This window comes from Hypanus sabinus, chromosome 3 (genome assembly GCF_030144855.1).
Source record: "Hypanus sabinus isolate sHypSab1 chromosome 3, sHypSab1.hap1, whole genome shotgun sequence".
Classification (NCBI taxonomy): Eukaryota; Metazoa; Chordata; class Chondrichthyes; order Myliobatiformes; family Dasyatidae; genus Hypanus; species Hypanus sabinus.
In genome coordinates this window covers 1,130,358-1,158,238 of record NC_082708.1, presented here as the reverse complement: position 1 = coordinate 1,158,238, position 27,881 = coordinate 1,130,358, and the positions used below count along the sequence as shown (strand labels likewise).

Sequence of the window (27,881 nt, the reverse complement as noted above, 5' to 3'; positions counted from 1 at the left end):
CAGACCTCCAGAGTAATAATCTCAGGATTACTGCCTGAGCCACGCGCTAATGATTGTAAGAATAGCAGAATTAAGCAGATGAACGTGTGGCTAAGTAACTGGTGCAAGGGGCAGGGCTTCAAATTCTCAGATCACTGGGGTCTATTTTGGGGGAGGCATGACTTATACAGAAATGATGGGTTACACCTGAACTCAAAGGGTACTAATATCCTGGCGGGATTGTTTAATATAGCTGTCAGGGAGGATTTAAACTGAGTTGGCAGGGGGAAGGAAACCAGGGTGTTAGGGTCGAGAAAGAGGAAAATAGAAATAAGTCAAAGATACTTAGCAGCAAAGATGGCAAGAAGGACAGGCAAGTGAATAGACAGGATAATTTGCTGTACGATAGAAATATAACAAAATTAGTAACAGATACTGATCTAAGTGTACTATATTTAAATGCCCGCAGCATTAGAAATAAAGTGGATGACCTTGATGTACAGCTACAGGTTAAAAGATATGACATAGTGGCCATCACTGAGTCATGGCTAAATGATGGATGTGATTGGGAGCCGAATGTCCAAGGATACACTGTGCATAGGAAAGATAGGAAGGTAGGTAAAGGGGGTGGCGTGGCCCTGATGGTAAGCAATGATATCAAATCACTGGAAAGAAGGGACATAGGATCAGAAGAAGTAGAATCCCTATGGGTCGAGTTAAGAAATGGCAAAGGTAAAAAGACACTAATTGCAGTTATATGCAGGCCTCCAAACAGCAGCATGGATGTGGACGACAAGTTACAGCTGGAAATAGAAAAAGGGTGTCAGAAGGAAAATGTCAAGATAATTATGGGAGATTTTAATATGAAAGTGGATTGGGAAAGTCAGGAAGATACTGGATCTCAGGAGAGGGAGTTTGTAGAATGCCTACGGGATTGCTTTCTGGAGCAGCTTGTCCGTAAGCCCACCAGGGGATCGGCTGTCTTGGATTGGGTGCTGTGTAATGAGCCTGAGGTGATTAGGGTGGTAGAGGTAATGGAACCCCTTGGAAGTAGTGATCATAATATGATCGAGTTCAGTTTCAAATTTGAAAAGGAGAAACTGGTATCAGGTGTATCGATACTTCAGTGAAACAAAGGAAATTACAGTGGTATGAGAGAGGAACTGGCCCAAGTTGATTGGAAAAGTAAGCTAAATGGAGGGACAGTAGAGCAGAATTAGATGAAATTCCTACAAGAAATAAGGAGAGTGCAGGAAAAATATATTCCAAGGAAAAAGAAAATCATAAAAAGAAAAATGACACAAATGTGGCTAACAAGAGAAGTTAAGGCTAAAGTAAAAGCAAAAGAGAACGTACAAGGAAGCAAAAATTAGTGGGAAAACTGAGGACTGGACAAATTTTAAAAATTTACAGAAGGAAACAAAGTCATTAGGAAAGAAAGGATGAATTATGAAAGGAAATTGGCAATTACCATAAAAAAGTACACTAAGAGTTTTTTTAAATATATGAAGAGTAAAAGAGTGACACAGGTAGATATAGGACCCATTGAAAAGGATGCTGGAGAAATTATTATGGGTAATAAAGAGATGGCAGAGGAACTAAATGTCTTCACAGTGGAAGACATACCTGATAGCCCGAGGTCTCAGGGAATAGAATTGGGTACAGTCAAGATTATTAGAGAGAAAGTGCGTGAGAAGTTAAATAGACTAAGGATAGTGCATCCGTGGGTTCTGAAAGGTGGCTTTGGAAATAATCTTCCAGGGATCAGTAGACTCGGGCACAGTCCCGGAGGACTGGAAGGTCGTAAATATAGTTCTGTTGTTTAAGAAAGCGGGGAGGCAGCAGAAAGAAAATTACAGACCTATTAGTCTGACATCGGTAGTTGGAAAGTTATTGGAGCCGATCCTCAAGGATGAGATTAAGAATTACCTTGAGCTGCATGACAAAATAGGCCCAAGCCAACATGGTTTCATGAAGGGAAGATCCTACCTCACCTACCTATTGGAATTTTTTGAGATAATCTCAAATAAGATTGACAAGGGAGAGGCTGTGGATGTTGTGTATTTGAATTTTCAAAAGGCCTTTGTTAAGGTGTTGCATAAGAGGCTGCTTAATAAGATGAGGGCCCATGGAATTACGGGAAGAGTATTGGAATGGGTGGAGCATTGGCTAATAGGCAGAAAGCAAAGAGTGGGAATACAGGGATCCTATTCTGGTTGGTTGCTGGTCACTAGTGGTGTTCCGCAGGGGTCGGTGTTGGGGCCTCTTCTTTTTACACTGTATATCGATGATTTAGATTATGGATTAAAATGTTTTGTGGCTAAGTTTGCAGATGACACAAGATAGGTGGAGGAGCAGGAAGTGTTGAAGAAACGGAAAGATTGCAGAGAGACTTGGTCAGTTTCGGAGAGTGGGCAAAGAAATGGCAGATGAGATACAATGTTGAGAAATGTATGGTTGTACATTTTGGAAGAAGAAACAATCGGGCAGATTATTATTTAGATAGGGGGGAAAAATTCAAAAATCGGAAGTGCAAAGGGACTTGGGGGTCCTAGTGCAGGATACCCTAAAGGTTAACCACCAGGTTGGATTGGCAGTAAGGAAAGCGAATGCCATGTTGGTTGGCATTCATTTCAAGAGGAATAGTATATAAGAGTAAGGAGGTGTTGATGAGGCTTTATGGGGCACTGGTGAGACCCCATTTGGAATACTGTGTGCAGTTTTGGGCCCCCTATCTTAGAAAGGATGTGCTGATGTTGGAGAGAGTTCAGAGAAGATTCACTAGGATGATTCCTGGAATGCAGGGACTAACATATGAGGAGCGTTTATTGGCTCTTGGATTGTATTCATTAGAGTATAGAAGAATGACAGGGGATCTCTTAGAAACATTTTGAATGTTGAAAGGGTTGGACAGAGTAGATGTGGAAAGGCTGTTTCCCTTGGTGGGTGAGTCCAGGACAAGAGGTCACAGTCTTAGAATTAGAGGGTACCCATTTAAAACAGAGATGAGAAATTTTTTTAGCCAGAGGGTCATGGATTTATGGAATTCATTGCCACATACAGCTGTGGAGGCCCAATCATTGAAGGTTTTTAAGGAGGAGATTGACAGGTGTCTGATTAGTCAGGGTATCAAGGGATATGGGGAAAAAGCTGGAAATTGGAACTAGATGGGAGAATAGTTTAGCTTATGGTGGAGTGGCGGAGCAGACTCGATGGGCTGAATGGCCTACTTCTGCTCCTTTGTCTTGTGATCTTGTGAGTTGTTAAAGAAAAGTGACTAGTGGTGTTCTGCAAGGGCCGGTGTTGGGACCACTTCTTTTAATGCTGTATATAAATGATTTAGAAGATGGGCTTTGATGCCAAGTTTGCAGATGATACGAAGATTGGTGGAGTAGCAGGTAGTGTTGAGGAAACAGGTAGGATGCAGAAGGACTCAGAAGGATTAAGGAAATGGGCAAGAGAGTGGCAAAGGATATATAGTTGGAAAACACGTGGTTATGCACCTTGGTAGTAGAAATAAATGTGCAGACTATTTTCTAAATGGGGAGAAAATCCAGGAATCTGAGATGCAGAGGGAATTCGGAGTGCAGAGCACTCTGAAGGTTAACATGCAGGTTGAGTCGGTGGTGAGGAAGGCAAATGCCATGTTTCAAAAGGTCTAGAATTCAAGAGCAACGATGTGATGCTGAGGCTTTATAAGGCACTTCACGGCCCTCACCTTGAGTATTGTGAAAAGTTTTGGGCCCCTCATCTTAGAAAAGATGTGCTGGAATTGGAGAGGGTCCAGAGGAGGTTCACAAGGATGATTGATTCCAGGAATGAAAGGGTTATCATAAGAGGAGTGTTTGATGGGAAGGTCTAGGTCTGTACTCGCTGGAATTCAGAAGGATGAGGGGGATCTCATTGAAACCTTTTGAATGTTGAAAGGCCTAGACAGAGTAGATGTGCAAAGGATGTTTCCCATGGTGGGAGAATCTAGGACAAGAGGGCACAGCCTCTTCAAAACAGAGATGTGGAGAAATTTCTTTAGCCAAAGGGTGGTGGATTTGTGAAATTCGTTGTCACTTGCAGCTGTGGAGGACTGGTCGTTGGATTTATTTACGGCAGAGATTAATAGGTTCTTGATTGGACCTGGCATCAAAGTTTACAGGGAGAAGGCTGGGAACTGGGGTTGACAAGGGGGGAGAAGAAGGATCTGCTGTGATTGAATGGCTGAGGATATCCGAATAGCCAGATGGCCTAATTCTGTTCCTGTGACTTGGTCTTATGGAAAAGAAAGGGCTCATTACAGTTGAATAGTCACATGTGCATGTGGAATTAAAATGTGTGGTCACTGGGAGATGCTGCTTTCTCTGGCGGACATTTTAATTCCACGTCCCATTCCCATTCTGATATGTCTATCCATGGCCGCCTCTGCTGTCAAGATGAAGCCACACTCAGGTTGGAGGAACAACACCTTATATTCCGTCTGGGTAGCCTCCAATCTGATGGCATGAACATTGATTTCTCTAACTTCAGTTAATGCCCCTCCTCCCCTTCTTACCCCATCCCTGGTTTATTTATTCCACCCCTCCTTTTTTTTCCTCTCTCTGTCCGTCACTCTTTGTCTGTTCTCCATCTCCCTCTAGTGCTCCCCTCCCCCTTTCTTTCTCCCTAGGCCTCCCATCCCATGATCCTTTCCCTTTTCCAGCTCTGTATCCCTTTTTCCAATCACCTTTCCAGCTCTTAGCTTCACACCACCCCCTCCTACTTTCAAATCTCTTACTATCTTTTCTTTCAGTTAGTCCTGACGAAGGGTCTTGGCCTATAGATGCTGCCTGGCCTGCTGCATTCCACCAGCATTTTGTGTGTATTGCTTGATTTCCAGCATCTACAGATTCCCTCGTGTTTGGATCTTTCTTGTCTACTTGGAGAGGTCTCCCCCTGTTCAGTACTCATGCCTACTGGCAACTCTGTCCCCTGTCATTTGACTGATCTCTGATTCATCCCCAGTTATTTTGAGGCCCAGTTTCCCTTCATTGTACAGCATGTAGGGTCCATGTAGGGTCTTGCCCCAGAGGTAGAAAGTGGTTCAGGTGGAGAATCTTGACATGATCATTCCCATCTTCTGGCTTCACCCGGAAAACTGGTACATTTGGCATCTGACTCTCCACTCAGCAGTCGGCCTACTTAAGCTTCCCTAGTAGCCACAAATTCCTTATGAGAACTCCATCTCTAGGCATCAATTGGGAGAACTTTATCTTTTGATCGTATCTCCTCGTTTCCTTGACTCTGCTTGGTAACAGAAACCTCAGCTAGTTCACAAACCTTTTGCAATTCCCTCCTCATGTCAGACACATACTTAAGGTGGGTCCTCTATGGCAAGTCTTCGCCACCAGTCCCAAACAAAGATCTACAGGCAGTCTTGCTTAACACCCAACCATGAAATAATATGGCGAAAATCAAATAGCTTCATTCTGTGTAAAGTTGTAACAGTGAATCAGATGCCCAATGTAGAACAATAGAACATTACAGCTCAGGAACAGGCCTTTTGGCCCTTCTTAGCTGTGCCGAACCATTTTTCTGCCTAGTCCCACTGACCTGCACCTGGACCATATCCCTGCATATACCTCTCAGCCATGTACCTGTCCAAGTTTTTCTTAAGTGTTAAAAGTGAGCCCGCATTTACCACTTCATCTGGCAGCTCATTCCACATTCCCACCACTCCACTCACTATGTGAAGAAGCCCCCCCCCCGCCAATGTTCCCTTTAAACTTTTCCCCCTTCACCCTTAACCCATGTCCTCTGGTTTTTTTCTTCCCTGACCTCAGTGGAAAAAGCCTGCTTGCATTCATTCTATCTATACCCATCATAATTTTATATACTTCTATCAAATCTCCCCTCATTCTTCTACACTCCAGGGAATAAAGTCCTAACCTATTCAACCTTTCTCTGTAACTCAGTTTCTCAAGTCCCGGCAAAATCCTTGTAAACCTTCTCTGCACTCTTTCAACCTTATTAATATCCTTCCTGTAATTTGGTGACTAAAACTGCACACAATACTCCAAATTCAGCCTCACCAATGCCTTATACAACCTCACCATAACATTCCAACTCTTACACTCAATACTTTGATTTATAAAGGCCAATGTACCAATATCTCTCTCTACTACCCTATCTACCTGTGACCTGTGAATTTTGTATCTGTATTCCCAGGTCCCTCTGTTCTACTGCACTCCTCAGTGCCCTACCATTTACCTTGTATATTCTACCTTGGCTTTTCCTTCCAAAGTGCAATAGCTCACGCTTATCTGTATTAAACTCCGTCTGCCATTTTTCAGCCCATTTTTCCAGCTAGTCCAAATTCCTCTGCAACCTTTGGAAACTTTCCCTAATGTCCACTACGCCTCCAATCTTTGTATCATCAGCAAATTTGCTGATCCAATTTACCACATTATCATCCAGATCATTGATATAGATGGTAAATAACAATGGACCCAGCACTGATCCCTGTTGCACACCACTAGTGACAGGCCTCCACTCAGAAGCAATCCTCCACTACCACTCTCTGACTTCTCCCATTGAGCCAATGTCTAATTTAATTTACTACTTCACCATGTATACCTAGCGACTGAATCTTCCTAACTAACCTCCCATGTGGGGCCTTGTCAAAGTCCTTACTGAAGTCCATGTAGACAACATCCACTGCCTTCCCTTCATCCACTTTCCTTGTAACCTTCTCGAAAAACTCTGTAACAGATTTGTTAAACATGACCGACCACGCACAAAGCCATGTTGACTCTCCCTAATAAGTCCCTGTCTATCCAAATACTTATAGATCCTATCTCTTAGTACTCCTTCCAATAATTTACCTACTATCGATGTCAAACTTACTGGCCTATAACTTCCCAGATTACTTTTAGAGCCTTTTTTAAACAAGGGAACAACATGAGCTATCCTCCAATCCTCCAGCACCTCACCCGTAGATACTGACATTTTAAATATATCTGCCAGGGCCTCTGCAATTTCAACACTAGTCTCCTTCAAGGTCCAAGGGAATACCCTGCCACGTCCTGGGGATTTATCTACTCTGATTTGCCTCAAGATAGCAAGCATCTCCTCCTCTTCAATCTGTATAGGTTCCATGACTTCACTACTTGTTTGTCTTATTTCCATAGACTCCATGCCAGTTTCCTTGGTAAATACAGACGCAAAAAACCCATTTAAAATCTCCTCCATTTCTTTTGGTTCCATACGTAGCCAACCACTCTGATCTTCAAGAGGACCAATTTTACCCCCTATTGTCTTTTTGCTCTTCATATACCTGTAGAAGCTCTTTGGATTATCCTTCACTTTGACTGCCAAAGCTACCTGATGTCTTCTTTCAGCCCTCCTGATTTCCTCAAGTATTTTTTTGCACTTTTTATACTCTTCAAGTACCTTATTTACTCCCTGTTCCCTATACATGTCATAGATCTCTCTCTTTTTTTATCAGAGTTCCAATATCCCTAGAGAACCAAGGTTCCTTATTCTTATTCACTTTGCCTTTAATCCTGACAGGAACATACAAACTCTGCACTCTCAAAATTTCTCCTTTGAAGGCCTCCCACTTACCAACAACATCCTTGCCAGAGAACAACCTGTCCCAATCTACGCTTTTTAGATCCTTTCTTATTTATTCAAATTTGGCCTTTTTCCAGTTTGGAACCTCAACCCGAGGACCAGATCTATCTTTATCCGTGATCAAGTTGAAACTAATGGTGTTATGATCACTGGAACCAAAGTGTTCCCCTACACACACTTCCGTCACCTGTCCTAACTCGTTTCCTAATAGGAGATCTAATATTGCATCCTCTCTAATCGGTACCTCTATATATTGATTTAGAAAACTTTACTGAACACATTTTACAAACTCTAACCCGTCTAGACCTTTAACAGTATGGGAGTCCCAATCAATAGGTGGAAAATTAAAATCCCCTACTATCACAACTTTATGTTTCCTGCAGTTGTCTGCTATCGCTCTGCAGATTTACTCCTCCAATTCTCGCTGACTATTGGGTGGTCTATAATACAACCCCATTAATGTGGTCATACCTTTCCTGTTTCTCAGCTCCACCTATATGGCCTCAGTAGACAAGCCCTCTAATCTGTCCTGCCTGAGCACTGCTGTAACATTTTCCCTGACTAGCAATGCCAACCCCCTGCCCTTCAACCCTCTGCCTGTATCACGTCTGAAACATCAGAACCCTGGAACATTTAAGCTGTCGCCAAGTTTCACTAATGGCTACAATGTCGTAATTCCATGTGTCAATCCACACCCCTCAGCTCGTCAGCCTTCCCCACAATACTCCTTGCATTGAAATAGACACTCCTCGGAAAATTATTACCACCACACACAACTCTTCTATTTGTGACTTTGCATGAACTTTTAACATCTTTTATTTTCACCCCCGCTCCACTATCCACTCTGGTTCCCATTCCCCTGCAAATCTAGTTTAACCACCCCCCCCTGCCCAATTGCACTAACAAGCATCCCTGCAAGGATATTGGTCCCCCTGTAGTTCAGGTGTAATCTGTCTCTCTTGTACAGGTCCCACCTGCCCCAGAAGAGGTCCCAATGATACTGAAATCTGAAACCCTGCCCCCTACACCAGTTCTTCAGCCCCGTGTTCCTCCTCCAGAGCATCCTATTCTTACCCTCACTGGCACGTGGCACAGGTAGCAATCCTGAGATTACCACCCTCGAGGTCCTGCTTTTTAACTTCCTACCAAGAGCTCTATACTCATTCTTCAGGACCTCCTCACTCTTTCTTCCTACATCATTGGTACCGATGTGTACCATGACATCTTTCTGCTCACACTCCCATTTCAGAATGCTGTGCATGCGATCAGAGACATCCCTGACCCTGGTACCCGGGAGGCAACAAACCATCCAGGAGTCTCTGTCGCAACCATAGAACCTCCTGTCTATACCTCTAACTATCGAGTCCCCTATCACTACCACTCTCCTCTTCTTCCCCCTCCCTTCTGTACTGCAAAACCAGACTTGGTGTCAGAGATCTGGCTGCTGCAGCTTGTCCCAGGTAAGTCACCCCCCCAACAGTATCCAATTTGGTATACTTGTTGTTGAGGGGAATGGCCACAGGGCCTGCTCTGCCTGCCTTTTCCCCTTCCCTCACCTGATGGTAACCCAATTACCTGTGTGCTGCTCCTTTGGTGTAACTACCTCCCTGAAACTACTATCTATAAACTCCTCATTCTCCCGAATGATCTGGAGGTCATCCAGCTCCTGCTCCAGTTCCCTAATGCGGTTTGTTAGGAGCTGCAGCTGGATGTACTTCTTGCAGGTGTCGTTGTCAGGGAGACCTCCGTTCTCCCTGACTTCCCACATCCTGCAAGAGGAGCATTCCAACATCCTGCCTGGCATTCTCTCTACTCTAAACGAACAAAACTAAACTTACCGGAACCTACCCTTGCCTCTGCCTGTTCACACTGAGGATTATTGAGCCAAAGCCATCCCACTCTGACTCAGTCCACTCAGAGGATGGCCGCTGTATATGGCGGTCTTTTTAAACCTTTGGTGCGCTACGTCATGCGCCTGCGCAGTCTAGCCTCTTTTCTCCAATCAATAAAAAAAATGGCTTCTCTCCAAGATGTCTGTAGTCCTTCACTCTCAGCCTCTTGCATGATTTAAAAAGACCGTTGAAAAATTCCAACACACACAAAATGTTAGTAGAACACAGCAGGCCAGGCAGCATCTATAGGGAGAAGTGCTGTCGACGTTTCGGGCCGAGACCCTTTGTCAGGACTCAAAATCCCTTCCCTGTTTTCTGTGTATCCATCTAGGAAAGCCATAATGAACAAAATACTTTTCCCATATTACTTTGGCCACGGTGGATGCCCTCTGATCCTTTGTAGGGAAGGCTTGAGCACATCTGGTGTAATGATCAGTGATAACCAAGACATTCGCCATGTTGCTGGAATGAGGCTGTATGGAGAGGAAATCCATATATTCTAGAAAATGTGGCCCTACACTATGCAAATAGGACAAAGGAGTGTCCCTTGTAGACTGCGTCTTCCTCTGAAAACATTGAATACATGACTTGCAGTACTCTTCGACCTCGGGCTTCATTTGGGGCCAGTAGAACTGAACTTGGACCAATCTGTAGGTCTTGTCGAATCCCAAATGACCTGAATCATCATGAAGTGACTTTGACACAATCCTCTGATGCCTCTCAGGCAAAATCAACAGGGAATGCCGAGGCCTATCTGAAGGAGATGTGAGCTGGTATGGAACCTGGTCACTCAACTCCAGTTTGTTCCGTTCTCTCAAGCAGTAGAGGTATGGTAGGGTGTTTTATCTCTTCACTTTGGCTTTCACAACAGTTGCCCAAAGATGACCCTATACAAGGGTCATCTTGCTGAGTGACAGCCACTTCCCCAGGACTCAATGCAGGCAACTTCTTTGTATTCAGAGTTGTCAGGTTGCAGTAAGCTTGTGAAATGGCACAACCAGACGCTCCAAAATGATACACCTCTCTATCTTGCCTTGATCTTGTCTCTGATTTTCCTGTGATGGAAAATTGCCACATTGCTTTAACTCCAGGTACAGGAGTACTCTCCCACTCTCCGTACATTTCCAGCTCTCTCAGGTAACCCATAGCCCTCTATTTTCCTTAGCTCCATGTACCTATCCAGGAGTCTGTAAAAAGACCCTATCATATCCACCTCCATCACAGTCGCCGGCAGCCCATTCACACAGTCACCACTATCTGTGTAAAAAAAAAAAGCTTACCCCTGACACCTCCTCTGTACCTACTTCCAAGCACCTTAAAAGCTGCTCAACTTTTGACAATGTTGCTCAAAAAGCCGAAAGACCTAAAAGTACATAAGTCACCCAGACCAGATGAACTGCATCCTAGGATTCTGAAAGAGGTAGCGGTATATATTGCGGAGGCTTTAGTAATGATCTTCCAATATTTCCTTTATCTATCCACGTAGCTGTCAAACTGCCTCCACCATTTCCTCCATGTGCCTGACCAAAATCTGCCTCCACCATTTACTTTTTTCATATACGTGAAGTTTGACAAAGAAGTGAGAGTAGATGTCAGACCATTGGGAAATGAAGCTGGAGAGGTAGTAATGGGGGAAACAACAAAATGGTGGATGAACTGAATAAGTATTTTGCATCAGTCTTCACTGTGGAAGACACTAGCAGTATGGTATGGACATTAGCCGTATTGGAGTACTGTACAGATGCAGTAGAGCATTCCTGTACAAGTCTGGTGAAGACTTTTAAAAACCCAGTCTCCATAAAAGAGGGATATCATCTAGCGGAGCAGTCATCATGAAAGCAGTCTGAGTCAGAGTGGTAAGGCTTTGGCTCAACAGGGCTTCGGCGAGAACAAGCAGAGGCAAGGTAAGTAGAAAAGTATATTCCCTATTTGTGATTTAACTCTTGATAGAATAGGGGATATGTCTACAGAGCCAGAGCCAGAGTTCTGTTCTGAGAATTCTGGGAGACTACCAGCCTCCCCGATGGCCACATCTGCACCAGATGCATCGTGATGAGCTCCTTGAAGACTGTTTTAAGGAACTGGAGCTGCAGCTCGATGACGTTCGGCTTGTTAGGGAAAGTGAAACAGTGATAGACAGGAGCTTCAGGAAGGTAGTTACCCTAAGGCTGCAAGAGACAGATAAATGGGTAACTGTCAGGAGGGGGAAGGGAAAATGTCAGATAGTCGAGAGCACCTCTGTTGGTGCTCTCAACAATAAGTACTCCATTATGAGTACTGTTGGGGGAGACTACCTGAGGGAAGCAATAGCACCGTGCCTCTGGCACTGTCTGGCCTTGTAGCTCAGAAGTGTAGGGAACTGAAGAGGATGGCAGCAGTAACAGCGGATTCTATAGTTAATGGGACAGAAAGCTGATTCTGTGGACGCAAGAAAAGAACATGGATTGTAATTTGCCTCCTAGGTGACAGGGTCCGCAATGTTTCTGAATGTGTCCACAATATCCTGAAAAGGGAGTGTGAGCAGCCAGAAGTCGTACTATGGATCAGTACCAACATAATATGTAGAAAATGGGATGAGGTCCTGAAAGCAGAATACAGGGAATTAGGAAGGAAGCTGAGAAGCAGGACCTCAAGGATAATAATTTTGGGATTGCTGCCTGTGCCATGTGATGCTGAGTATAGGAATAGAATGAGATGGAGGATAAATGCATGGCTGAAGAAATGGAGCAAGGGGCAGGGATTCAGATTTCTGGATAATTGGGACCTCTTCTGGGACAGGTAGGACCTGTACAAAAGGGAAGGGATGCACTTGAAGGGGAACCAATGTTTTTGTGGGTTGGTTTACTGTTGAGAGTGGTTTAAACTTAATATAGCAGCGGTATTGGAAACAACATCATAGAACCATCATTGATGCAACATGAATGTAAGGAAGGACAAGCCGATGTTTGGGTGCAAATGCAGACAGAGCAAAGAGTTAAATTGTACCACAGAGGCAAAATTCAAAAGAGTGAAGAATGCAGGACTGAAGGTGCTGTATTTAAATGCGTGTAGTATTCAGGATAAGGCGGACAATTAGAGCACAATTAGAGGTTGGTCGGTATGATGTGGGCATACTGGGTCAAGACTGAGAAGTCCATAGTTAGGGGCTTAATATCAAAGGATAGATTTTGTATCAAAAGCGAATACGGGAAGGCATCGGTGGTGCTGTGGCTCTGCTGGTAATGGATGGAGTTACATCTTTAGAAAGAGGTGACATAGGGTCAGAAAATGTTAAATCTTTGTGTAGTTAAGAAAATGGAAGAGTAAAAAAACCATTATGGCAATCATATACACATCCAAATAGTAGCCAAGATGTGGTGTTGTGATTGCCCAAAGAGCTGGAAAAGGCATATAATTAGTGTAATGTCATAATTGTAATGGGGGACCAATATGCAAGGGGATTAGGAAAATCAAGTTGGTGTGACATTGCAAGAGAGGGAATTTGTTGAATGCCTAGGAGATGGTGTTTTAGAGCAACTTGTGTTTGAGCCCACCAGGGAAAGGCCATCTCAGATTGGGTGTTGTGTAATAACCCAGATCTTATCAGGGAGCTTAAGGTAAAGGAACCCTTGAGAGGCAGTGATCATAATATGATTGAATTCATGCTGCAGTTTGAGAGGGAGATGTATAAGTCACGTGTATCAGTATCACAATGGAATAAAAGAACTACAGTGACATGAGGGAGGACCCTGCCCAGGTGGATTGAAGGAGTATACTAGTGGGGATGATGGCAGAACAGAGGTGGGTTAAGTATCTGGGAATAGTTCACAGGGTGCAGGATAGATATGTCCTAGAGCAGAAGTTATCAAATGTCAGGGATAGGCAACTGTGGTTGACAAAGGAAGTTGAGGACTGCATAAAAGGAAAGGGTATAAAAGGTAGCAAAAGTGAGTGGGAAGCTGGATGATTGGAAAGCTTTTAAAATCCAACAAAAGGCAATTAAAAAAGCTATAAGAAAGGAAAAGATGAAATTTGAGGGTAGACTAGCCAATAATATAAAGTAGGATACTAGAAGTTTCTTCTGTTACATAAAGAGTAAGAGGGAGGTGAGAGTTGATACAGGACCACTGGAAAATGATGCTGGTGAGGTAGTAATGGCGGACAAAGAAATGGCAGATGAGCTTAATAAGAACGTTGCTTCAGTCTTCACTGTGGAAGGCACTAGCATTGTGCTAGAGGTCAGGGAGCAGGAGTGAGCGTCATTGCTATTACAAAGGAAAAAGTGTTAGGCATACTCAAAGGTCTTATGGTGGATAGGTCACTTGGACCAGAAGGACTACATCCCAGAGTCCTGAGAGAGGTTGCTGAAGAGATGGATGTATTGGCCATGATCTTTGAAAACTCACTTGAATCTGGCATGGTCCTGGAGGACTGGAAAATTGCAAATGTCACTCCACTCTTTAAGAAGGGAGGAAGGCAAAAGAAAGGAAATTATAGGTCAGTTAGCCTAACCTCAGTGGTTGGGTAAATGTTGGAGTCTGTCATTAAGGATAAGGTTTTGGGGGTACCTGGAGACTAATGATAAAATAAGTCAAAGTCAGCATGGTTTCTGTAAAGGGAAATCTTGCCTGACAAATCTGTTAGAGTTCTTCGAGGAAGTAACAAGCAGGGTGGACAAAGGAGAGGCAGTGGAGGTCATTTACTTGGATTTTCAGAAGGCATTTGTTGAGGTGTCACATGAGGCAGCTTAACAAGGTAAAATGCGATGGCCTTGCACAAAAGATACTGGCATGGATAGAGGAAGGGTTGACAGGTAGGAGGCAGTGAGTGGGAAGAAACGGGGCATTTTCTGGTTGGCTTCCAGTGACTAATGGTATTCCTCAGGGGTCAGTATTGGGACCGCTACTTTTCACCTTGTTTGTCAATGACTTGGATATTGGAATTGATGGCTTTGTGGCAAAGTTTGCGGATGATATGAAGATAGTAGGTGTTGATAGTGCTGAGGAAGCAATGCGATTGCAGCAGAACTTAGACAAATTGGGAGAATGGGCAAAACGTGGCAGATGGAATGCAGTGTTAGGAAATGTATTGTAATGCATTTTGGTAAAAGGAACAATAGTGCGACTATTATCTTAAAGGGGAGGAACTTCAAACATCAGTGGTGTAGAGGGTCTTGGGAGTCTTTATGCAAGACTCCCAGAAGGTTAATTTACGGGTTGAGTCTGTAGTAAAGAATGCACATGCAATGTTGGCATTTATTTCAAGAGGAATAGAATATAAAAGTAAGGATATAATGCTGAGGCTTTATAAGACACTAGTCAGTTCGTAGTTAGAATGTTGTCAACAGTTTTGGGCCCCTAATCTCAGACAAGAAGTGTTGTCATTGGAGAGCATCCAATCTACAGGTTCATGGGGATGATTCTAGGAATGAAGGGGTTAACATTTGAGGAGCATTTGGCAGCTTTGGGCCTGTACTCACTGGAATGTGGGGTGATCTTACTGAAACCTATCAAATGTTGAAAGGACCAGATAAGGTGGATGTGGAGAGGATGTTTCCTATGATGGGGGTATCGAGAGGGCACAGCTTCAAAATTATTGGTGACCTTTTAAAAAAGAGGTAAGGAAGAATTTTTTTAGCCAAAGTAGGGAATCTGTGGAATGCTTTGCCACAGACTGCAGTGGAGGCCAAATCTGTGGTTATATTTAAAGCAGAAGTTGATAGTTTCCTGATTGGTTAGGGCATCAAAAGATATGCCAAAAAGGGCAGGTATCTGGGGTTGAGTGGAATCTAGGATCAGCCATGATGGAATGGTGGAGCACAGCTGATGGGCTGATGGCCTAATTCTGCTCCTGTGTCTTAATGGTCTAAGATTCGGGGAGCCTGAAAGATCTGAAGGTAGATAAGTCACCTGGACCAGGTGGTGCACACCCCAGGGCTCTGAAGGTGGTGGCTGAAGAGGCATACTTAATGATCTTTCAAGAATCACTAGATTCTGGAATGGTTCTGGAAGACTTGGAAAATTGCAAATGTCACTACACTCTTCAAAAAGGGAGAGAGGCAGAAGAAAGAAAACTATAGGCTAGTTAGTCTGACCTCAGTGGTTGGGAAAATGTTGGATTAATAAGGATGAGATCTCAAGGTACTTGGAGATGCATGAAAATCTTGCCTAACAAATCTGTTGGAATTCTTTGAAGAAATAAGCAACATAGACGAAGGAGAATCAGTTGATATGCACTTCGGTTTTCAGAAGGCCTTTGACAAGGTGCCGCACATGAGGCTGCTTAACAAGCTATGAGCCCATGGTATTACAGGTACAATTCTAGCACGGATAGGGCGTTGGCTGATTGGCAGGAGGTAGAGAGTGGGAATAAAAGGAGCCTTTTCTGGTTGGCTGCCGGTGACTATTGGTGTTCCACTGGGGTCTTTGTTGGGACCGATACTTTTTATGCTATACAGTGCTTATAAAATGCATTCAACCCCCTTGGAAGTTTTCATGTTTTATTACATTACAACATTGAATCACAGTGGATTTCATTTGGCTTTTTTTTTACACTGATCAACATAAAAGACTCTTTTGTGTTAAAGGGTAAACAATTTTGTAGAAATTGTTCTGAAGTTACTTTAATCATTAAACACAAAATATTTGATTGCGTAATTAATCACCTCTTCAAGTCAGGATTTAGAAGATGCTCCTTTGGCAGCAAATACAGCTTTGAGCCTGTGTGGGTAGGTCTCTGTCAACTTCGCACATCTGGACATTGCAATTTTTCCCCATTATTCTTCACAGAACTACTCAAGCTCTGGCATATTGCATGGGGCTTGTGAGTGAACAGCCCTTTTTTAAGTCTAGCCACAAATTCTTAATTGGATTGAACTATGGAGTCTGATTTGGCCACTGCAGGACATTAACTTAGTTGTTTATAAGCCATTCCTGTGTAGCTTTGGCTTTATGCTTGGTGTCATTGTTTTGCTGGAAAACAAATCTTCTCCCAAGTCAGAGTTCTCTTGCAGACCGCTTTTCCTCCAATGTTTCCCTGTATTTTACTGCAATCATTTACCCTCTCCCTTCACAAGCCTTCCAGGACCTGCTGCAGTGAAGCATCTCCACAGCATGATGCAGCCACCACCTTCACAGTAAGGATGGTGTGTTTTTGATGAAGTGCAGTATTTGACTAATGCCAAACATGGTATTTAGTCTGATGACCAAAAAGCTCAATTTTGGTTTCATCAGACCATAGAACCTTTTTCTAGCTGACTGCAGAGTCTCCCACATGTCTTCTGACAAACTCTAGCTGAGGTTTCATGTGAATTGTTTTCAACAGTGGCTTTCTCTTTGTTACTCTCCCGTAAAACTGTGACTGGTGAAACACCCAGGCGGCAGTTGTTGTATGCACAGTCTCTCCCATCTCAGCCACTGAAGCTTGTATTTCTTCTAGAGTTGTCATGGGTCTCTTGGTAGCTTCTGTCACTAGTTCCATTCTTGCACGGTCACTCAGTTTTTGAGGACAGCCTGCTCTATGCAGATTTATAGCTGTGCCATGCTGTTTCCATTTCTTGATGACTTAACTGTACTGCAAGGGATATTCAATGAATTGGAAATTCTGTTGCATCCATCTCCTGACTTTTACTTTTCAATAACCCTTTTTGTAGAGTTGTTTGGAGTGTTCTTTTGTCTTCATGGTGTAGTTTTTGCCAGGGTAATGACTCACCAGCAGTTGGACCTTCCAGATACAGGTGTATTTTTACTACAATCAATTGAAACACCTTGATTGTCCACTGGCGATCTTCATTTAACTAATTTTGTAATTTCTAAAACTAATTGGCTGCACCAGTGATGATTTGGTGTGTCATATTATAGGGGGTGAATACTCTGATGCACTGATTTTTTTTGTGTTTTATTTTTGAATTAATTTAGATTGCTTTGTAGAGATCTGCTCTCCCTTTGACACAAAAGAGCCTTTTACTTTTGGTCAGTGTCAGAAAAAGCCAAATTAAATCCATTGTGATTCAGTGTTGTAAGTATAAAACATGCCAACTTCCAAGTGGGGGAGGGTGAATGCTTTTTACAGGCACTGTATGTCAATGAGGTGGATGATGGAATTGATGGCTTTGTTGCAAAGCTTGCAGTCAATATGAGGATAGATGGAGGGGCAGGTAGTTTTGAGGAAGTAGAGAGGCTACAGAAGGAGTTAGGAGAATGGGCAAAGAAGTGGCAGATGGAATACGGTGTTTGGAAGTGTATGGTCATGGACTTTGTTAGAAGAAATGAAAAGATTGAGTATTTTCTAAATGGGGAGAAAATAGAAAGAATGTAATGTTGAGACTTCATAAAGCACTGGTGAGGCCTGACTTGGAATATTGTGAGCAGTTTTGGGTCACTTAGAAAGGATGTGCTGAAATGGGAGAGGGTTCAAAGGAGGTTCACCAAAATGATTCCAGGATTGAATGGCTTGTCATATGAAGAGTGTTTGATGGCTCTCAGCCTGTATTCACTAGAATTCAGAAGGGTGACCTCATTGAAACCTATCGAATGGCAAAAGGACTTGATAGTGGATGTGATGCTTCTTATGGTGGGAAAATCCAAGACCGGAGAGTGATGAATCTGTGGAATTTGTTGCCACAGGCAGCTGTGGAGGCCAAATCTTATGAATATTTAAGGCAGTGATTGATAGATTCATGATTGGTCATGGTGTAAAGGGATATGGCAAGAAGGCAGGAGATTGGGGCTGAGAGGAAAATTGGATCAGCCATGATGAAATTGTGGTGCAGACTTGATTGGCCAAGTGACCTAATTCTGCTCCATGTCTTACAGTCTTATGGTTTATCTATCAGCACATCTGATCAAACTTTCTTTCCACCACTTCCTTTATCAGCTTGTTTCAAATATCCAACACACTCTGTGTGAAACTATTGTTTAAATTTCTCCTCCCTTATGTTAAATCTGTGCGCATTACCCTCTCTAGGGTAAAAATTTTTCCATGTTAATTGTTCAGAGAACTGCAGTTTTCTAGTCAAACACCAAGATCCCTTTTGGAAATCAGATGTCATGTTACCTGATTACCAAGTGTGAACAGTTCTGCCACTTTCCTTGTTACATGCTGGGTGGCCTGTGCTTTCCTCTCTCCCTCTTTCTTCCATTTGCTCTTTCCCACTTTAATGCAACCTTCCCTGACATGAGGGAATTTCAGTAAGTTAAACCCCACGTATCAGCCGCTTCGGTCACATTTACGTGTCCCAGTCTGGGGTGTGAGGCAGGTAGGTGTACGATTTGGGGGAGATGTTGGTGTGTGTGTTGAAAGGAGATGTGGGTGTTTTGAGGGAGGTGTGGCATGTTGGAGGGAGGTGTGTGATTTGGGGAAGATGCAGGTGTGATTTTGGGGCGGTGTGGGTGTGCTGGAGGGAGGTGTGTGATTTGGGGGAGATGCAGGTGTTTTGGGGGAGGTGGGTGTGTTGGAGGGAGGTGTATGATTTGGGGGAGATGGGGGTGTTTTGGGGGAGGTGTGGGTGTGCTGGAGGGAGGTGTGTGACTTGGGAGGTGCGGGTGTGTTGGAGGGAGGTGCGTGATTTGGGGGAGATGGGGGTGTTTTGGGGGAGCTGTGGGTGTGTTGGAGGAAGGTGTATGATTTGGGGGAGATGTGGGTGTTTTGGGAAGGTGTGGGTGTGATTTTGGGGAGATGCGGGTGTGATTTTGGGGAGGTGTGTGTGTTGGAGGGAGGTGTGCGATTTGGGGGAAATGTTGGTGTATTGGGAGATGTGGATCTGTTGGAAGGGGTGGGTTTGTTTGGGAAGATATGTGATTTGGGGGAGATGTGGGTGTGTCGAGTGAATGTGTGATTTGAGGGATAGCTGTGGGGTCCAGGCAGCTGTGGAGCGGCATCCGGGAGTGGGTTCTGTGGGGTTTGGAGTGAGGATTAGGAGGGGTTGGAAGTTTGGGCGGTGGAGGGTGTAAAGGTAAGGATTTGGTGTGGATGGATGCCAATGCTTCTGTGGGAAGTCATGCCGGTCGCTTCACCCTGAGTACCACATGGGCACCCCAGGTGGGATTGGTGGGGTGTTCTTAATGTTACCTCTACAGTTCACTTTTCCTCTCTGGATGAGGAGAGGAGGTATGACTTCTTTGGGCTGCTGATGTGACCTGGATTTTCACGCTCTCTTTCTTTGGCAGGACCACACTTTGTTGCTGTCAACAATAGGAATGAGATCCTGGTGACTGATTTCCACAACCACTCCGTCAAGGTAAGGACTTCCTAATTCTCACTGATCTTGCAGTTGCTTTTGAGGCCACTATTGTTACCACACCTTCTTACACCTGAAGGTGTCGAATATAGTGCAGGGTAGTGTATAAAACCCTAAGACTTTGGAGCAGAATTAATCTTTTAGCCCATTGAGTCTGCTCTGCAATTCCATCTTGTCTGATCCATTTCCCTTTCAAACTCCTATCTCCTGCCGCCTTCATGTAATCCTTGATGCCCCAATTTAGTTAAGAATCTGTCAATCTCCACTTTAAATACACTCAATGACCTGGCCTCCACAGCCTTCTGTGGCAACAAATTCCACAGATTCATCACCTGTCGACTAAAGAAATTCCTCTTTATCTCTGCTCTAAATGGATGTCCCACTATTCTGAGCTTATGCCCTCTGGTCCTGGACTCCTCCACTATAGAAAACATCCTCTCCACATCCATATAGGCTTTTCACCATTTGGTAGGAGATTCCACACCCCCCACCCCCCCACCGCCAACTCATTCTTCCGAATTCCAGTTACACGCCCAGAGCCATTAAATGCTCCTCATGTGATAAGCCTTTCAAACATAGAATCATTTCATGAACCCTTTCCAGTGTCAGCGCATCCCTTCTAAAATAACCCCTCCACCTATCTTCATATTGTCTGAAAGCTTGGTGACAAAGCTATCAATTCCATCATCTAAATCATTGACATACAGATTAAAAAGAAGCCATCCTAACACAGACCCCTGTGGAACACCACTAGTCACCGGCAGTCAATCAGAAAAAGCCACCTTTATTCCCACTCTTTGCTTCTTGCCAATCAGCCAATGCTCCATCCATACTAGTATCTTTCTTGTAATACCACGTTCTCTTATCTTGCTAAGCCACCTTACGTTTGGCACCTTGTGAAAGGCTTTTGAAAATCCAAGTATGCAACTTCCACCGATTCTCCTTTGTCTATCCTGCTTGTTATTTCTCCAAATAATTCTAACAGCTATGTCAGGCAAGATTTTCCTTTGAGGAAACCATACTGACTTTGGTCTGTTTTGTCACGTACTTTAAAGTACCCTGACAACTCATCCTTAACAATCGACTCCCAACATCTTCCCAAACACTGAGGTAAGGCTAACTGGCCAATAATTTCCTTTCTTTTGCCTTCCTCCATTTTTAAAAAGTGGATGACATTTACAATTTTCCAGTCTTCCAGAACCATTCCAGAATCTAGTGATTCTTGAAAGATCATTACTAATGCCTCCACAATCTCAAAAGCCACCTCCTTCAGAATCCTAGGGTGTAGACCATCTACCTTCTAAGGTGACTTATCTACCTTCAGAGCTTTCAGTTTCCCAAGCACCTTCTCCCTTGTAATAGCAACTGCACTCCCTTCTGCCTCAACGCTCTTGAACTTCCATCATTCTGTTACTGTCTTCCATGATTGATGCAAAATAATTATTCAGTTCGTCCGCCATATCCTTGTGCCCTGTTACTACTTTATTGTCAATTTCCAGCTGTCCCATATCAACTCCCGCCTCTCTTTTACTCCTTATATATATCTAAAAAGAAACTTCTGGTACGCTGTTTAATATCATTGATTAGCTTACCTTCATGTTGGCTTGACTTCTCTTGTCTGTAACAGTTGCATCATTCTGCCTTCAGAAAACTACTTTGGAATGTATCTTTCCTGAAACTATTGAATTGCTCCCAGAAGCTCCAGCCATTGTTCTGCTAGTTTCCCATTTTAATCATCTTTGGCCAATTCCTTTCTCATGCCTCTGTAATTCCCTTTAATCCACTGTAATTTTGATACATGTCACTTTTGCTTCTTCCTCTCAAATGCAGGGTGAATTTTATCATATTATGATCACTGCCTCCTAAGGGTTACCTTAAGTTCTGTAATCAAATCCAGTTCATTACATAACACCCAATCCAGAATAGCCTTTCCCCTAGTGGGCTCAACCACAAACTGCTCTAAAAAGCCATCTCATAGGCATTCTGCATATTTTCTCTCTTAGAATTCAGCACCAAACTGATTTTCTCAATCTACCTGCATATTGAAATCCCCTGTGACTATCATAACGTTGCCCTTTTGACAAGCCTTTTCCATCTCCTGTTGTAATTTGTAGCCCACATCGTGGCTGCTGTTCAGAGGCCTGTATATAATTCCCATCAGTGTATTTTTGTCCTTGCAGTTTCTTAACTCCACCCACAAGGATTCGACATCTGCTGGTCCTATGTCACTTCTTCCTCAGGATTTGATTTCAATTTTTACCAACAGAGTCACTCCACCCCTCTGCCTACCTGCCTGTCCTTTCAATACAATCTGTATCCTTGGATGTTGAGATCCCAACTATGATCTTCTTTCAGTCATGACTCAGTGATGCCCACAATGTCATACTTAGCAATCTCTAACTATGCTACATGATCATCTACTTTATTCTGTATATTGCATGGATTCAAATATAACATCCTTTCTGATTTGTCCCCTGTTACACTGCAACTCATCCCACTGATTGCAGTTTTGCCCTATGTCTGCCATTGCTTCCTGACAGTCTCACTATACTCTTCCTCTGTTTGCAAACCAACAGCCCTATCCTCAGTCCCATCATTCCCATTCCCATACCCCTGCTGTGAACTTTAGTAGAAAGAAGAGAGGTGTAGTCAGTTTTCTAAACTGGTAGAAAGTTTAAAACTCAGAGCTAAGGGACTTGGGAGTCCTAGTGCAGGATTTCCTAAAGGTTAACTTGCAGGTTGAGTCTGTGGTCCTCATTTTGAGAGGACTAGGATATAAAAACAAGGAAGTAATGTTGAGGCATTTTTGGTGGGGGGTGTAGAAGGTATGTACTGGGATTGGAGAACGTCCAGAGGAGGTTCACAAGAGTGATCGCAGGAGTAAATGGGTTATGTACGAGCAGCATTTTGATGGCTGTGGGCCTGTACTTGCTGGAGTTTAGAAGATTGGGGGTGGGGCGCATGGGGTGTGGAACCTATTGAATATTGAAAGGCCAAGGCAGAGTTGGCTTGGAGAGGATGTTCCTATAGTGGGAGTGTCTAGGGCCAGAGAACTCAGCCTCAGAATAGAGGGATGTACATTAAGAACACAGGTGGCAGGATTTTTTTTTACCAGATAGTGAATCTATGGAATTCATTGCAACAGACTGCTGTGGAGGCTAAGTCATTGGGTATGATAAAGCAGAGGTTGATAGATTCTTGATTGGACGGGGTGTCAAAGGTTATGGGAACAAGGCAGGACAATGGGGTTGAAAGTAACAATAAATCAGCCAGGATGGAATGGTGGAGTAGACTAGATCAGTTTAATGGCCTAATTCTGCTCCTAAGTTACTGATAGTCCTATGCTATTGGCCCCAATTACTTTGGTGAACTCAGGAGGCAGCTGTGTGATTGAAATCCAATGAAGATGAAGGAAGGGGATATTTCCAGGTGAGGATGGTGTGTGCTGTGAAGAGGAATCTTTAGGTGGTGGTGTTTCCGTGATCCAGGTGCTTGACCTGTGATGAATGGAGAGTTTGGGAGGTTCTGTCAGCGTTACCTAGCCTGATAACTAGAGTCAGTCTGTAGATGCTCCACACTGGGATGATTGGTGGTTCGAGTGTGGAAGACTTTCTCTTGGGGTGGGGGTTTTGAGCCTTTTGTTGTCGTCATCTTGGTGAGCAGAGAGTACTGATCTTACTGATGTCCCCTGTGCATATTGGAAAGGACTATCATCAGTTAGAGTTCTAGGCACAGATATAGCACACGGAATTTAATCTAGGCAAGAGGGAGTTGCTGCACTTTGGGAGGTCAGACTCTGGGAGGCACAGTTAGTACAAATGCTTTCCAATGCAGCGATCACTGATTGGCATTCTGTTCCTGCAGTTGTCTGTAAGGAGTTTGTACCTTCTCCCCATGACTGCGTGGGTTTCCTCTGAGTGCCTCACTTACAGTTGGGTTGGTGAGTTATGGGTATACTATGTTGGCACAGGAAACGTGGCAACATTTGCGGTCTGCCCCCAGCAAATCATCGGACTGCATTGGTCATTGACACAAAGCGACACTGACTGTTTGCTTTGACGTTTTGATCTACAGGTGACAAAGCTGATTTAATCTGATCAATTGAAATGAGAAAGTGTACAGTTGCATCAGTCTTTACTGTGGAAGACAGTGTGCCAGATGTTGAAGGGTGCAAGGGAGGAGAAGTGAGTGCAGTTTCTGTTGCAAATGGAGTTCTTGGTGACACAGGACAAGATAGGACAAAGGAATAGGAAGTATGTCTGTGAGGCCGTTGTTCTGTACTGGGTGTCAGATGTGGGATGTCAGGGAGACTCCCAGCCTCTCAGATGGCTACATCTGCGCCAGGTGCATCGAGCTGCAGCACCTTAGGAACCAGGTTAGAGAACTGGAGATGCAGCTCAATGCACCAGTCAGGGAAAGTGAGGAGGTGATAGATAGGAGCTATAGACAAATAGTCACACCCGGGCCTCAGGAGACAGTCAGTGGGTAACAGTCAGGAGAGAGAAGGGCAAAATTCAGATACTAGAAAGTACCCCTGTGGCTGTTCCCCTTAACAAATAAGTACTCCTGTTGAGTACTGTTGGGGTGGGGACCTACCTGGAGGAAGCAACAGTGACCACACCTCTGGCACAGAGTCTGGCCATGTGGCCCAGAAGGGTAGGGAAAGGAAGAGGATGGCAGCAGTGATAGGGGACTCTATAGTTATGGGGTAAAACAGGTGATTCATTGGACACAAGAAAGAAGTACGGATGTTAGTTTGCCTCCCATGTGCCAGGGTCTGCGATGTTTTTGATCATGTCTGTGATATCCTGAAATGGGAAGGAGAACAGCCAGAGGCCATGGTGCATATTGGTACCAACAACATAGGTAGGAAAAGGGAGGAAGTCCTGAAAACAAGACTACAGGGAGTTAAAAAAGAAGCTGAGAAGCAGGACCACAGGGGTAGTAATCTCGGGATTACTGCCTGTGCCATGTGACTGAGTATAGGAACAGTGTGAGGTGGATTGTCATGGAGAGATTGTCTACTGAGTCTCTGTGGGTGGAAGTTAGAAACAGGAATGGGTCAGTAACTCTACTGGGTGTTTTTAGAGACCACCCGATAGTAACAGGGACATCGAGGAGCAGATAGGGAGACAAATTCTGGAACGGTGTAATAACGGTTGTCATAATGGGAGATTTTAATTTCTCCAATATTGATTGGCATCTCTCTCGAGCAAGGGGTTTAGATGGGGTGGAGTTTGTTAGGTGTGTTCAGGAAAGTTTCCTGATACAATGTGTAGATAAGCCTACAAGAGGAGAGACTGTACTTGATCTGGTATTGGGAAATGAACCTGGTCAGGTGTCAGGTCTCTCAGCAGGAGAGCTTTTTGGAGATGGTGATTACAATTCCATCTCCTTTAGCATAGCATTGGGGAGGGATAAGAACAGACAAGTTAGGCAAACGTTTAATTGGAGTAAGGGGAAATATGAAGCTATCATGCAAGAACTTGGAAGCATAAATTGGGAACAGTTTTTCTCAGGAAATGTGCGGCAGTAATGTGGCAATTGTTCAGGGGATATATGCGTGGTGTTCTGCATAGGTACGTTCCAATGAGACGGGAAAGGATGGTAGTGTACAGGAACCGTGGTGTACAAACTCTGTTGAAAATCTAGTCAGGGTGAAAAGAAAAGCTTACAAAAGTTTCAAAAATCTAAGTAACAATAGAGATCAAGAAAATTATAAGGCTAGCAGGAAGGAGATTAAAAATGAAATTAAGAGAGCCAGAAGGGGCCATGAGAAGGCCTTGACAAGCAGGACTAAAAATAAAACCCCAAGGCATTCTACAAGTATGTGAAGAGCAAGAGGATAAGACATGAAAGAATAGGACTAATCAAGTGTGACAGTTGAAAAGTGTGTATGAAACCAGAGGAGGTTGTGGAGGTACTTAATGAATACTTTACTTCAGTATTGATGATGGAAAAGGACCTTGGCGATTGTAGGCATGACTACAGCAGACTGAAAAGCTTGAGCATATAGACATTAAGAAAGAGGATGTGCTGGAGCTTTTGGAAAGCATCAAGCTGAATAAGTCGTGGGGACTGGATGAGATGTAACCCAGGCTACTGTGGGAGGTGAGGGAGGAGATTGCTGAGCCTCTGGCGATGATCTTTGCATCATCAATGGGGATAGCAGAGGTTCTGAGGGATTGGAGATTATGTTCATAAGAATAGAGATAGCCCTGGAACTTATAGACCAATGAGTCTTACTTCTATTGTTGGTAAGTTGTCGGGGAAGATCTTGAGAGGCAGGATTTATGAACATTTGGAGAGGCATAATATGATTAGGAATAGTCAGCATGGCTTTGTCAAAGGCAAGTTGTGCTTTACTAGCCTGATTGAATTTTTTGAGGATGTGACTAAACACATTGATGAAGGTAGAACAGTAGATGTAGTGTATATGGATTTCAGCAAGGCATTTGATAAGGTACCCCATGCAAGGCTTATTGAGAAAGTAAGGAGGCATGGGATCCAAGAGGACCTTGCTTTATGAATCCAGAAATGGCTTGCCCACAGAAGGCAAAGAATGGTTGCAGATAGGTTATATTCTGCATGGTGGTTGGTGACCAATAGTGTGCCTCAGGGATCTGTTCTGGGACCCCTTCTCTTTGTGATTTCTATAAATGACTTGAGTGAGGAAGTGGAGGGATGGGTTGGTAAATTGCTGATGGTACAAAGATTGGGGGTGTTGTGGATAGTGTAGAGGGCTGTCAGAGGTTACAGCGGGATGTTGATAGGATGCAAAACTGGGCTGATAAGTGGCAGATGGAGTTCCACCCAGATAAGTGTGAGGTGGTTCATTTTGGTAGGTCAAATATGATGGCGGAATATAGTATTAATGGTAAGACTCTTGGCAGTGTGGAGGATCAGAGGGATCTTGGGGTCCATGTCCATAGGACACTCAAAGCTGTTGCGTAGGTTGACAGAGTTGTTAGAAAGGCATATGGTGTGTTGGCCTTCATCACTCGTGGGATTGAGTTAAGAGTCGTGAGGTTATGTTAAAGCTACATAAGTCCTTAGTTAGACCGAACTTGGAGTACTGTTTTCAGTTCTGATCACCTCACTACAGGAAGGATGTAGAAACTATTGGAAAAGTGCAGAGGAGGTTTACCAGGATGTTGCCTGGGTTGGGGAGCATGCCTTATGAGAATAGGTTGAGTGAACTTGGCCTTTTCACTTTAGAGCGATGGAGGCTGAGAGGTGACCTGATAGAGGTGTATAAGATGATGAGAGGCATTGGTTGTCTGGATAGTCAGAGGCTTTTTCCCAGGGCTGACGTGGCTAGTACGAGGGGGCATAGATGTGCAGTGCTTGGAAGTAGGTACAAGGGGGATGTCACAGGCAAGTTTTTCACACAGAGCGTGTTGGGTGCATGGAATGCACGGCCAGTGAAGTTGGTAGGGGCAAATACAACAGGGTCTTTTAAGAGACTCTCAGATAGGTACATGCAGCTTAGGAACATAGAGGGATATGCAGTAGAGAAATTCTAGGCAGTTTCTAGTGTAGGTTACATGGTCAGCACAACATTGTGGGTTGAAGTGCTTGTAATGTGCAATTGAGTTCTATGTTCCGATGATACGAAGATTAGTGGAGATGCAGGTAGCGTTGAGGAAACAGGTAGGCTGCAGAAAGACTTAGATGATTAGGAGAATGGGCAACAGTGTGGCAAATTAAATACATTGTTGAAAAATGACCAGGTACTTTGGTAGTAGAAATAAATGTGCTGATTGTTTCTAAATGGGGAGAAAATCCAAAAATCTGAGATGCAAAGGGACTTGGCAGTCCCTGTGCAGAACACCCTAAAGGTTAGTTTGGAGGATGAATTGGTGGTGAGGAAGTTAGCGCTCATTTCAAGAGGTCTAAATACAAGAGCAGATATGTGACGTTGATGCTTTATAAGGAACTGATAGGGCCTCACCTTGAGTATTGTGAGCAGTTGTGGGCTCCTCATCTAAAAAAAGATATGCTGGCATTAGAGTCCAGAGGAGGTTCACAAGGATGATTCTGGGAATGAAAGGGTTATCATTACAGGAACATTTGGTGGCTCTGAGTCTGTCCTCACTAGAATTCAGAAGGATGGGGTGGGGGGAGGAATCTCATTGAAACATTTCGAATGTTGAAAGGCCTAGACATAGGAGATTGACAAAGTTCCTTTG

The 27,881-nt window shown here is 43.8% G+C and overlaps 1 protein-coding gene across 9 annotated transcripts in view; it reads left to right on the top strand.

Moving 5' to 3' along the window:
* LOC132390965 (tripartite motif-containing protein 2-like) overlaps window positions 1–27,881 on the top strand; it is an 87,781-nt gene that overhangs the window by 53,336 nt on the left and 6,564 nt on the right. For all 9 annotated transcript variants that reach the window (XM_059963498.1, XM_059963497.1, XM_059963500.1 and 6 more), the window contains one exon: window positions 19,619–19,689. In XM_059963498.1, coding sequence (XP_059819481.1) covers window positions 19,619–19,689 — 71 coding nt within the window. The remainder of the gene's footprint in view (window positions 1–19,618; window positions 19,690–27,881) is intronic.